This window comes from Dipteris shenzhenensis, chromosome 3, assembly GCF_047967505.1.
Source record: "Dipteris shenzhenensis isolate YYH24624 ecotype China chromosome 3, Dip_SZ_1.0, whole genome shotgun sequence".
Taxonomy (NCBI): Eukaryota; Viridiplantae; Streptophyta; class Polypodiopsida; order Gleicheniales; family Dipteridaceae; genus Dipteris; species Dipteris shenzhenensis.
In genome coordinates this window covers 64208305-64221251 of record NC_141598.1, presented here as the reverse complement: position 1 = coordinate 64221251, position 12947 = coordinate 64208305, and the positions used below count along the sequence as shown (strand labels likewise).

The 12947-nt window shown below is 44.8% G+C and overlaps 1 protein-coding gene across 3 annotated transcripts in view; it reads right to left on the bottom strand.

Annotated features, from left to right (window-relative positions):
* The window catches only part of LOC147904162 (uncharacterized), a 37685-nt gene extending 25621 nt beyond the window's left edge, over positions 1 to 12064 (bottom strand). For 2 of the 3 annotated variants that reach the window (XM_087372718.1, XM_087372720.1), the window contains exons 1-5: positions 11797 to 12064; positions 11001 to 11602; positions 10481 to 10550; positions 9824 to 9888; positions 9630 to 9714 (exon numbers count right to left, since the gene is read on the bottom strand). In XM_087372718.1, coding sequence (XP_087228844.1) covers positions 9630 to 9714; positions 9824 to 9888; positions 10481 to 10550; positions 11001 to 11503 — 723 coding nt within the window. In that variant the 5' untranslated portion in view covers positions 11504 to 11602; positions 11797 to 12064. Of the gene's footprint in view, positions 1 to 9629; positions 9726 to 9823; positions 9889 to 10480; positions 10551 to 11000; positions 11603 to 11796 lie in introns of all 3 variants that reach the window. The other variant, XM_087372719.1, reaches the window with a different exon arrangement.
* Between the last annotated feature and the right edge of the window lie 883 nt (positions 12065 to 12947).

The following is a 12947-nucleotide window of genomic DNA, read 5'->3' as shown; positions in this document are numbered from 1 at the left end:
GCATGATTGTAAGCCCATAGCCACTCCCATGGAGCCAGGGCTGAAACTCACAATGCATGATGCAGGAGAATCAGTTGATGCCACATTTTACAGTCAGGCTATTGGATGCCTCATTTATCTCTGCAACACTAGACCTGATATTCAGTTTGCAGTATCTCAGGTGAGCAGGTATATGCACAGCCCAAAAACTATGCATTGGCAGGCAGTTAAGCACATCTTCCGTTATTTGCAGGGCACGAAGTCTTTTGGCTTGTTATTTCCCAGGGGGGGTGACTTGCAGATGCATGCCTACAGTGATTCAGATTGGGCTGGTGATTATGACACTAGGCAGTCCACTAGTGGCAATTGTTTCTTTTTGGGTAAAGCTTGCATTTCCTGGCTAAGCAAGAAACAATCTACAGTGGCTACCTCATCATGTGAAGCTGAGTACAGGGCAGCTTTCACAGCAACAGTTGAATGTGTCTGGCTGCGTCGTCTATTTGCTGATCTTCATCTATCATTGGAAGGTCCTTCTCCAATTCTCACTGATAGTCAGAGTGCCATTGCAGTGGCAAAGAATCCAGTGTTTCATCCTCGCACGAAGCACATTGAGGTTCACTATCACTACGTCAGAGAGAAGTTGCATGCAGGAGAGATCAGTATGATCTTTGTGTCCACACATACCAATGTTGCAGATATTTTCACCAAAGCACTTCCACGTGAAAAGTTTGAGGCATTTCGCAGTGCCCTGAACTTATATCCGTTTGAGGATTAATCATCCTTGTACATGACATTGGCACTGCAGGGGGGTGTATAATTCAGCAATGACCAATGTAATTTAATAAGCTAGTTAGGGGCACTTTTCCCTCTTTAAGAGGTTTTTTCCCCTAACCACAATTAGTCCACTAACTATGGTTAGTGACTACTAAGGTTTTGTCACTAGGACAAAACCTTATCTCACTTCTTCAGTTGTATCTCTCTTACTCTCATCTATTTGCAACTAAGCTTTCAGCTCTCACTCTCTCCTGCTTCTTGCTCTCATTTGCTCTCTCTCTCCCATTCTCACATGCTAAACGTCGCATTGCACCATCCACATGCTTAAGATGTCAGGCTCCTTCAGAGACTGTTATTCATTTGCTTTGGCACTGCCCGTGTACTAAGATCCTCCTCAGGAGAATTTCAGATTATCTTCGGATCCATTTCCCGAGTCACAGATTTGGGAAACATTTATGGCTCTTTGGCAGATTTATGAAGTCCTTGTCTCAATACTCACTATTTCTCTCTTGGGTGCGATATTGGGCTCTTTGGACAATCTGGAGTGAGCATAATTTGGCATACTTGGGTCGGCAGATTCACAAGTCATATGAATCTTTCCGAGCCTCATTGCGGCAATCCTTATATGATGCCTGCCATGAGGGTGATATCCCATCATGTAAATTTATGATCATATAAATATATGCACTGGATATTACCAAAAAAAAAGCGTGTGTGTGCAAATGTGCATGTGTGTGAAAGAGGAAGGAAAGAAAGAGGGCATCAGTCTATAGCCTGCAAGACATCACATACCATACAAGCATGCTATACCAGAATGAAACCATAGCTATTGAAAAGCGCTCTCATATGCTAGTTTAATATAGAATATGTAAAGCAAGACTAACCACAAAATGATAACAAGCACAACTCTCCTAATTTGTTACTAGCAAGCCTATATGTCCACCTTCATGGAAAACATGGACACTGACCAAGCGAGATTGTCACAGCTACTCTCTAAGAAATAGGGCAAGAAACATAGAAAGATGAGAGAGATGATTATTACTTGCGCATGCATGCCCATTGTAATTTGTGTGCAAGCAGGCAAGAGCATGAGTGCATGTGCGTAAGCGTGTGTGTGCGTGTGAGAGAAAAATTCTGAACAAATGAGAAATTTTTTAAAAATAAAAGGTAAATTAGTAAGCAAAGCTACACTCAATACCCAACCATAAGCTGCCATCTGGGTTTCAAAAGAATCCAAAATCTCTTAGGTAAACCCAGTGCTTACTAAGCTTTGAAATCCCAACCAAAAAATCAAAACTTTGGTAGCAAAAAGGAAGAAACAAAGCAGAAAATAAGAAAAAGAAATGTGAAGAGAGAGAGAGAGAGAGAGAGAGAGAGAGAGAGAGTTTATTAAAGTCTTCAGAAGACCGATGGGTCTATGAGACTGCGAAAAAACCTGATACAAATCCAGCCAGAGGGGTGGAGCTACTAACCGAACATCCACACCCATATAGAAAACACAAAACTGTATCATACATAGTCATATCAAACAATAATAGTAGTCATCTACCGCAAAACCATCCTGCACTACTGTCATAAGACAGAATGAAGTGTGAACTAGGGTAATGTAGCCCCTCCCCTTGTCAAGAGTGTAGGGGCTCCATGCCCTCCTATAAAAGGGGCTCTATTCCTCCACTATTCTCCATCACCTGCACTTACAGCCTTGCACACAGGCAAGCGCGCAGAGGGAGTGAAGTGACTCAGCCCTTGACAGCATCCTTTGGCTGTTTGTACATGCTCACCCTTTGAGCTTTTGTCTGCCCACGATTGTGGAAGAATATATCTGAGTTTTGGCTATCTCTTTCTCCGTCTCTCTGAGTGTTGTATGAGCTAGATCGAGAGTGAAGAGTGATTCTATCCTCTATTTCCAACAAACACGACCTTGGAGGGATCAGTGGACATTTTCCTTTAGAGGACCAATTGTCGTATTAGCGTTTCATGCAATGCTAGCCGTCTGGATGACTCGAGTGCCAGCCTCGGCAGTCTCCAGTGGAATAAGGCCCAAACTCTGTGGACAAAAGTCACTGTCTGAAAAATGGCATCACTCTGGAGAGGTGTCATAGCAAACTCTTCTTGTACTATCTAATGGGGGACTGAAGGCTTACTCCAAATCATAATAGACCCCATCATCACCTATAGCCACTCAAATATCCTCCATTCTGTCTCTCAGAGATCACTCTCCCAAAAAAGGTGCTGCATACATGGCGGTCGGCCTCAATAGGGTGTCGAACAACTAGCCCTTCATGGGTGGATTCTGAAAGTGCGCCTAAAAGCATTGCCTCTCTAGTCGAGCTGAGGCTCACTATCCTTGGATGAGTGATGCCTTGGTCATCGTGAAAACTGACCCTGTGAAGACTACACCCAGATAAGTGAAACTATGATGGTGCAGTACTGCGTGCGAGGTGTTGAAGATCATGACCTTGGTCTTCCCAAGGTTAACTATCAAGTCTCTCTCTCTGCAAAACACCTCCAGGGCTCCCAGATGTCTTTGCAATCCCTTTGTTGAAGAGAATATATAGACTATGTCATCCGCATATAGCTATATCCGTATCATCAAATTAGCTAGCAGTGATCCTTGACCTCCTAGGTGATCAACAAAGGATGTTATCTCATCAATGTAGAGCCCAAAGAGAGTCCAGGAAAGGGGACAGCCCTGTTTCACACCGATCGTGCTCTCAACCCAATCTGATAGACCTTCTAGGGCGCGAACTCTCCCTTTGACGAACTCATATAGGCTCATCACCTGCCTGCGAGACCGAGATGCAGACTCCTTTAGCTCAACTACATATAGCTCCAAGACTATATCGGGATCTTTGTCATCCATGAAGTCAAGCGGCCTACCTGTCTATTTCCTGTCCGTGCATTGAAGTCTCCCAGTAGGAGGATGTCTCCCTGTTTGGAGAACTCCATGATGTCATCATGGATCGTTTTATACGGGCTGTGTCCATCTCTAGTGACCTCTCGTGCATAGGATGACGTGTTTGGAAAGAAGTTGCACACCGCAATAAAGATAGATCAGGCATCTGGCGGCTAACTCATATCCACATGTGTCATGCATGCTCCTCCCTACGTACCACATATATGAGTGATCTCAAGTGTGATTTGAAAAGGACAGCTACCCCCCAGAGCCTCATACTCCTATAAGCTATATCCCATGTGTATCATGTTACTGTGGACAGCTCTCCCTAGGCTCTCATGCGTCTCAATGTAAAGATCATATCTCTATCATTGTATGTCTCCAAGAAACCTCCTGGATTTGACCATAGTGTGCCATTACAATTCCACACTACTATTTTCAATCCGGTGTATACACTTGTCCCATGGGCCCGGCACCATCATAATTATCCTTCTTCCTTATCCTCCTTGCGTCTCGAATGATCACCTTACCATCCCTACATGCAGCCATTTCCATGCTTCTCTTGCTGCCATTACTCGTACCATACCTTCCCTTCGGTGCTCCTGTTGTAGGAGAGTGAGGTCATCATCCAGATAAATTTTGGTTCCTTTCAGAGTCGCTCTCGTGCTCATGAGGGTGTTCTTGCCATGGCTGTCCAAAACTTCAGCACTAGTGGCTTTGTATGTGCCTCAGCTTTGCCCACCCTCCAGGCTGTCTCACACGTGAGATTGACCCCCATTTTAGTGAACAATATCTTGGCTTCTGCCATCGGAGTGTCTCCCATTGGTATGCCTCTTACCAAGACATTTAGTGTCTCCTTGGTCCTTCTCTTTTCCTCCTCAAGTGCTTCTGAGATAAAAATTTTCTTTGGGGCTGTTGTGCCCTTTTTAGCCACATCTTTCCATTCCAACATCCTGGCTTCCCCTTTGCTGATTTGTTGTTTAAGCTCATATGTGTGCCTTGCATTGTTTCCTGCATGGCTGCAACATCCTTCCTGAGAGTGGCATTCTCTGTTTTCAGCTCTTCCATTGCCTTGCAATTTCCTACCGGGGTCGCTTTCATGTCCTTCATTTGCTGCACGTCAATCTCCAAAGCGTGTACCTTGTCCTCTGAGAGAGAGAGAGAAAGAAAGAAAGAAAGAAAGAGAGTTTATTAAGTCTTCGGAAGACCGATGGGTCTATGAGACTGTGAAAAAACCTGATACAATGAGCTGTGGTAGTGGAGCTACTAAACAAGCATCCACACCAATGCAGAATGCAAAAAATGCAAAATGGCAGTACTAAGTCCTAAGTATAACATAGTACAACATAGTCATGTCGATAGTCGACTATATATCAATCTCACCATCATCATCATCAGCAGCAGCAGGACATCAGGATGGATGAGGCAGTGGAGGCATGAGGTCAGCAATAGAGCGCCGTCAGCCCCTCAAGGGTGCAGTCCTTTTACGTCTCTCGGTCGTAGCTTTGCGTCTAACCAAGGCCACTGTGACCCCCGTCGGTCAGGCTCCGACTCGGAACAAGGAGGGGATGTCCCCAAGTATGATCTGACACAATCTCTGATCTGGGTAGGCGAGGAATCTGGAAAGGAGCCCGGAGCCGTCTCTGAAGAGACAGTGGTAGCGACCTCGAATCTCGTAGTACACTGGACACTTGAAAATAAAATGCTCCTCCGGCTCAACCTCCTGACAGTCACACAATATGCATATGCGATGCTCCTTGGGGATCCCCTCTCCTCTGCCGCTCTCTATGCAGAGGCGGTGTGATGATACCCGAAACTGTCTGATGGAGATCCGTGGTGAGCGAGGCATATGAAACTCAGTGTACCTCGGTGGTGTGATGAATCCCTCCTCCAATATACGAAGACAGTAATCTTTGTAGAAACTCAGCTTCAATGGGAGCTCCCTCGGCTCCAACCAGGTCCTGAAGGTGTGTAGCTGCAAGAGATCCTCTCGAATGACCTTGTTGGTGTGTGGCCTGATCGGGATGATGGGTGGGAGTACCGGAGGGGCATCTAAACTGTACTGAAAAGGAGGTATCCTATCGATGTGAAACCCTAGTCTCACAAACCATCTGTGAGTCCATGCACACCAGCATCACTCGTCTCCCTCTGCTGCTAACCTCATGGAGGAATCGAGAGCCAACCATGGCAACCTCAGTCTCCCTGATGTGCAGTCCCCATATGATCTAACCCGGTGTAGATATGCGATGGTCTGAAAGGCTGCATCTAGCTGGAGTGGAGAAGCACCAAACTCAGCCTGAATGATGTGATGTGGTACAGATGGTTTCCCCCGGATCATCCGTGAGAGCATGAGGATCTGCACGCGCTCCACCCGTGTCCACTCTATCTCTGAAATGTCAAGTCCCTAACAAGGGCTACCTACCATACATACCGGCTGGTCGGACCAAGGAGTCGAAGAGAAGAGCCTTGGTCCGAGGGTCCTGAAAGTGGGAGTAAAAGCACTGTCTCTCTAGCCGAGCCAGTGAGGCGTATCCCCTACTCAATCTGGCCTACATCGCTGGTCTCATCATGAAGATCGGGCCGGAGAAGATGACCCCCAAGTAAGTGTATGAGGATACGATCTCAACTAGTGACCCACCAAAAGTAAAAGTAAACTGCTTCCGTTGCATGTTTGCTCAAGAGGTGTTAAAGATCATGACCTTGGTCTTGCCAAGGTTGACCTCCAAATCATGGGATAAACAAAAAGCATGCAGTGCATCTAGGTGTCGTTGGAGCCCCTCGGGTGTGGACAACAGCAGTGCCACGTCATCTCCATAAAGTAGGATCCTGATGATGATTCCGGCAAGTGAGCAACCGGTCCCTCCGGAAGCCCCCATGAAAGTCTCAAGCTCATCGATGTAGAGGCCAAACAGGTTTGTTGATAAGGGGCAACCCTGTTTGACCCCTATGGTACTCAAAATCTCATCTATCCAACATGCGCCTGTCCGAACTCGACCTAAGACTCTCATAAAGTGCCATGACTGCCCAGGTGATCTCCTGATCAAATCCCAGTGTCTGTAGGCGTGTGATGAGACGAGCTCGAGGTACTGTGTCAAAGGCTTTGCGGAAATCCACAAAGCAGCAATATACCCTCTCGTTTCGTGAACTGACCTCCTCAATGACACTCCTGAGTGTGAGTATGTGATCCAAAGTCCCATGGTCTCGCCTGAAACCAGCCTAACCCTCTGCTCTGAGCCCTCTCATCTGTGCGAACAGGTTGACCGACGCATCCAATACTGCTGCATAGATCTTGGACATCACATGTCCAATCATGATAGTCCTGTAGTTACTCGGGTCCATGGGATCCCCTGCCTTGTGGATGGGGGTGATGGTGTTGAGTGTCCAAGTGGGGGGGAAGCCAAGGCAAACGTCATTGAATAGCTTTGCTAGGATCGTCAATGATATCATGTGTAAGACTTGTACTAAGAGGTTATGCTAACTTTTATCTGTATTCTATTTAGCAATAGATTGTTGGCATGTGTAAGACTTGTACTAAGAGCTTATGCTAACTTTTCTTTATTCTATTTGGCCTTAGCAATCACCAATGAGCAATTGTTCACAAATCAAGGCTTCCCACAATGAAGGGGCTGAATACATCATCTAGTTCCTCCATGGAGAGGCTGGATCTGTCTATAGAGGCTAGGGTTTGCAGCCCATGGCTAAATTGGCGATGGTTGATGAGTGAGAACGACACCCACATAAGCACCAGATATAGAGAGGCTGTGATGACTGTGGGGCTAGGGAGGAGCTGATGGCTGCTGAGCCTACTGGCCGAAGTGCTGCAACTAGGTAATGCTAAAAGAATGAGGCTTTGGTTCCTCTTATAGCTCCTGTAACTATCATTTCACAGACAGGTCTGTAGCTGCCATTTCCACAGGCTGAATCAGTCTATCCACAGACCCAACTTGGTCGATGTGTTTACAGACTGGATCTGAGCCTATTGCCACAGACCCCTGTTGCTAGCCTTACATCCTGCTGGATGGCTGCTGTTCTCCCCATGCTGGCTGACATGTCTACAAAGCGTGTTTACTGCCCTGCTCGCTGCTGGACACCTCCATGGAAGACATGGCAGCCTGCATGCCTGCCACAAGGACCTGTTGCTGCTGATCTAACCCTGGTTGAGGGTGTAGCAGACTCAAAGCCTATCCGTGGTCAAGTAGAACTGGCTGTTGGATGCACATGACAATCCCCTCTCCCCACCATGATGTTTTTCCCTAACTCCCTGCCCCACCCCAATGCCTAAGGTTCAGGGCCTACGTCCCCGCCCCCATTTGTCATCTTGAGGCTTGGCTCAAGAATGCATGACGACCCTTGCCTCACCAATCCATCTGAGCCCATGACCCCCATCTGGGCCCATCTAGAGACAATGTGAGCCCGTCATTCGGCCAAGCGGCGACTACAGCCCATGAAACAACCAGCCATCATCTGATGTCTGCAACAATGTGTGGATGTCACCTCATGAGGAAGGAGTTGTCCTCCACAGGCTGAAGGAGGGAGACAAAAGTCTCCCCGAGTCCTCCCCCCCACCCCACCCCTAGCCAGCCATGTCAATGTACTTTATGACAGAGTGCCTAAATTTCTAAGAATAATTCAAAGGAAAAGAAGCTACATTGCTTTTGTGAAACACATGAAATTTACTTTCGACCTTGGAGGACCCTTTTCTTGAGCCCCCAACCCTTTATGAATGAACCTCGGAGGGCACCACATAAGGACGGCAGCAAGCACATACTGGCAGAAAAGAGAAACTCTAACTTCAGTTTGCAATTCAGATTAGTCAAAAAGGCCATCAAGGTGAGGACATTGAGAGCCTCATGAGATGCCTACAAGATCTTTCAAAGGGAAGATACCATTCTCACCAAGCACATTGATGAGTTGACCCATAAGAAGGAGATGCATTGCAAGAAACAAAAAAGATGGAAGCTAAGCTTGACGCTAAAATGCATGGCCACATGAAAAAGGCACCTTCATGGTCAAAGGTTGTCTTGCAATAGTAGCTCAAGAGAACCTTGAGGAAGAAAAGGGAAGACAAGGCAAAGCCCTGAACCTCAAAATTGTGGGCACAAAGAATGAAGCGAGCCCCATAGACATGGCCAAAAAGCTATGTAAGGACAAACTTGCAAGTGAGAAGGCACATATCTAGAAGCCCAAGGAAGTTGGGGAAGATGAGAAGGCAGTGCACTTGTCAAATTCAAATACGCAAATGCATGCCAGTATGCATTGACAAGGACAGTCTTGAAAGGCACACTTATCTACATACATGAGGAACTCATAAACATGCAAGTGGAATGAAGGAAGGAAGTGGGTGTTTTATCAAGACAGGAACGACATAATTCAAGACAAACAGCCCCCTGTCACCAGATAGGACTGCTGGATCAAGTAGTGGGTGGCGTTAAATCTCAGCCTACTTTAGGCCTCAGACTTGGAAGGCTAAGTCATCACTCCCTATGCGACCATCATTACTCTGCTTATTGTACTCTAAACCTGTACTACGGTCTTCACTAGACACTCTAAACCTTCTACGATAAGAATGTCATCATAGGGAGAAACGTCAGAGCTCGGGAAGCGGCCTACTTCTTTGGGAAGTGGAAAATTTTACGAAGTGAAAGAATTACAAAATATCAACTTGGTTGCAAAACATGGTTATGACCCTTGATCTCGCATAAGAGAGGTCGCAAAACAAGTACTACATTTTCAGATTGGATAGCTTCCAATAAAGCAGTAGAAATCATGTTGCGCATATGAAGTAATATCCTCGGCTATAGTCAAAATATTTAAGTGGTTGGAAACCCATTTAAAATCTCTCATATTACTCAAACTATCAAGCAGTTCGAAACCCATTTAAAACAACACCCATTAAAGTGGTTGGAAATCCATTTAAAATATGTGGAAATGGACAAATAGCTAGAACTCCATTGAAAAACTGGCATGGTCACAGGCTTACATTATATGCTCTTCCTTGTATCATCTCTGTAAACTGGGAAAGTGGTCCTGTGTGTGCCTTATTCTTTGGAGAAGCAAACTCAAACCTGTAACAAATCTGAAATTGAAGCATAATCTTTCCTTCACAATTCAACCGCAAACGACACCTACACAAATGCAGCATCCCACTAAACAAAACAAAGATCTTCAGCATACACGGTCATTACATCCTTCTGACGTAGGGCCTGCAACTGAGCTTGTACCACCTCAGCTGGTTCAATCTGTACAGCACATGGGGTTCAATTATTCCAAAATACGCCTCAAAATGGTTTAGACCTCTAAACTGAGTCAATATGGTTGTATGCATTATGTCAGGACTGCATTCATTGCTATCTGATCAATGGAACCTCAATTCAAGAGAAACAATTCAGGATGAGCAGCCTAGTATAAACAGGCCTATAGTAATAAGCTTTAGCAGAACTAATCCATTTGTTTGAAAAGCTGGAGGTTATTCAGTAGGACTACATGCATGCAGCCCACCAAAGTACTGTTTGAACACCCTCAACAGTGTCATTCAGGTTTTAGCAAATCTGTATCACCTGCCGTTCCCTCCTATAAATTCTTGACGCCTTCTCATGAAACATCAAAAACAAAATTGAATGTTGATCTATGCAGTAAAAGCTTGACTGGGCAGCCCCAGCATACTGAAGAACTAAATTGCTTTCAAAAGTCCAACACGTTCAGCTTTCCCAGGTTATAACCAGCTTTGAGAGCGAATCAGACTCATTGTTGGAGCACAACATCTCCATGCACAACCAAAGATATCTCTATAAACCAATGCAGTTTCTTCCAGCAGACGAAAAGAGAACTTGCCTCAGGACTCGGCATCCTTGGAATGGCTCTCTCTTTGCCTATATCACAATCCGTTGCTCTCCCTTCACCCCTGATAAACGTAAACAGAAAGGAAGCTCAAACGTACTTGAACTTAATTTTTAAAACCGTTTCAATCTCCTTCCAAGGAACTTGCCATGAGAGACATCTCTGCAAGCCCCTCACAAAAACTGCACTTGTTGCACAAAAAGATTCCTTAGCAAGTGCTGCTCTTGGGCAGAGAAGTCCTTGCAACAAGCATGATCTTGCACGGGGTTCCCAGATAAATTCATGTCATCTTCTTCCTGGAAAGTGTTTCCTGACCACATGTTTGGTAGCCAGATACTATGAATAATAAACATATAATAATAAGCTGAGGAACGTTTTCCAAGCATGGCACTATGATGTTCGTTTGCTTCCTTGGGAAGTACATATTGAAGGCCTATCGCAATGGATACATCATAACTCTTTGTGCTAAAGCAATGAGTGCAAGGAGATTGTATGAAGCTATGCAAAAACTTACTCATCTTGGCTTGGAAATGTCTGATCTGAATCAGCTGTGGCAGCAACTGTGATGGCCATGACACGCCTCGAAACGTGCTTTGATGCGTGCAAGCAGGTTACCATCGCCCTGTCAAAGCTTCTTGAAGGACATGAACCAGCCGAAAAAACAGCTTTTGCAAGACAGTACTTCCTTTTCGAATCATTCAGCTTGAACAAAACGAAAGTGATTAAAAGTCCATCCGTCCTGGACGTTCTACTCCATAACTTGGGATCTCCTAGAAAAGGCGGAGTTAGCTTACGGCCAGCGCTTAAATGGCTCCCTCTCGCACAACAGCTGCTATATAGTTTACAGTTAGAAGCAAAGCTATAATACTTTTCTTGCTTTGCTCGGTTAGACGACCCGGTCGACTGTTGTAACAGCATGCGGCATGTATGCCGTGATTGAAATTCAATTCCAAGGTTTGGAACGCATATTGGCTTGACAATACTAGTTGGGTTCCACTTGATGCCAGTCGACGCCATTTTTGTAAGTGGCCAAAAGCTTAGGTCCCCTTAGACCGCTCAAAACATCAGCTCGCTACCATGATAATTCTTGTAGCATGGAACTCGAAATGGTCCAGACTGTAAAGCACAAATAATGCCATTTACACTCCACAGTGACGATCCTAATGTTTAGCGTTTGCGATAATCGATGAAATTCTCAAAGCAAGATTTTCAGATGAGCTTCAGGAAAGTAATGGACGTGAATCACGAAGACATTTAAAAGTTATGAGAAATAGCAAAGTAAGGTAGAAGAAGATAAATATCAACATCACCTGGATTCTACGCTTGATGAATTAAATGCTATGGCATGGGAATAAACGTAAATGCTGTTAGATAAAAGTCCGGGAAGCGATCATGGGGCCGTGAAATGAATTAGATCGTCCGAGCACGGCACGCATTGTTTGTAACTACGCCAAAAAGAATAGACACACGGACCACGGCCTCTTGCTCGCTCCAGCTCCCTCGACTGTCACACCATTGAAATACTCCTTCCGCCACGTCACCGCTTTGTGTGCTCCACAATTTTTGCAACGCAGTTTATGAGTAAGTATTCTAGCGCCCTCCATGCTTTGCATGCCCATCATGAAAGTTGTGCTCGTCTCCAACAATCATTTTCCAAAATATGTTGCAATTATGAAATGGGTGGCAATCACATGGCACTTGTGCTTCGAGATAGCAAACCGCCCAAGTAATAAGAAATTCAAAGTGCGCATTCTATGCATAACTTTCAATCGGTCAAATTCCTTTCCACTCGACAAACACTCCAAGAAGGGGCTTGGTTGCTTGCTTCAATACTTCACAAATAAGAGTTTCCCCAAAAACAAACTTGGGTTCTTGCATCCTTCTAAAGAATGTGCACATGCTTCTTTCTAGACACATCCGAGAGAGACAGAGAGACAAAGAGACACAGAGAGAGAGAGAGAGAGAGAGAGGGAGGGAGAGAGGGACATTATAGTTGCATTTTCAAGTTTAAAAAGGAGCAAGTATATACTAGGTATATACATAATGCAATAAGGTGAACACAACAAGGTTGTTGAAATGGCTTGCAATTTCAAACATGGCATTAGAAAACCTTCTTTCTTTAAAATAGAAAAAGAAAGCCCACTTCATGATTCCATTTAGTTTCAAATCTCTCAACCCCATCGAATAGATGAGATGAACAAGCATACATTCCTTTTCATTAAAACCCTTTTACTAATAAATAGTATACATTAATAATAGTGCAAGCGAGCGAGCTTCTACAAGAGTAGCATATCCTTCAAAAAACCTTCAATAACCAATAGCTGCACATAATGCAACATTACATTAAAGTTGAGCACAAAACTTAGAGACATATATAGCTTCGACATACATCCATTCTAGACAAAAATGATTCTTTAAAATCTACAAATAGGTGGAGAAAATAGGTCTCTATTTTTTACAA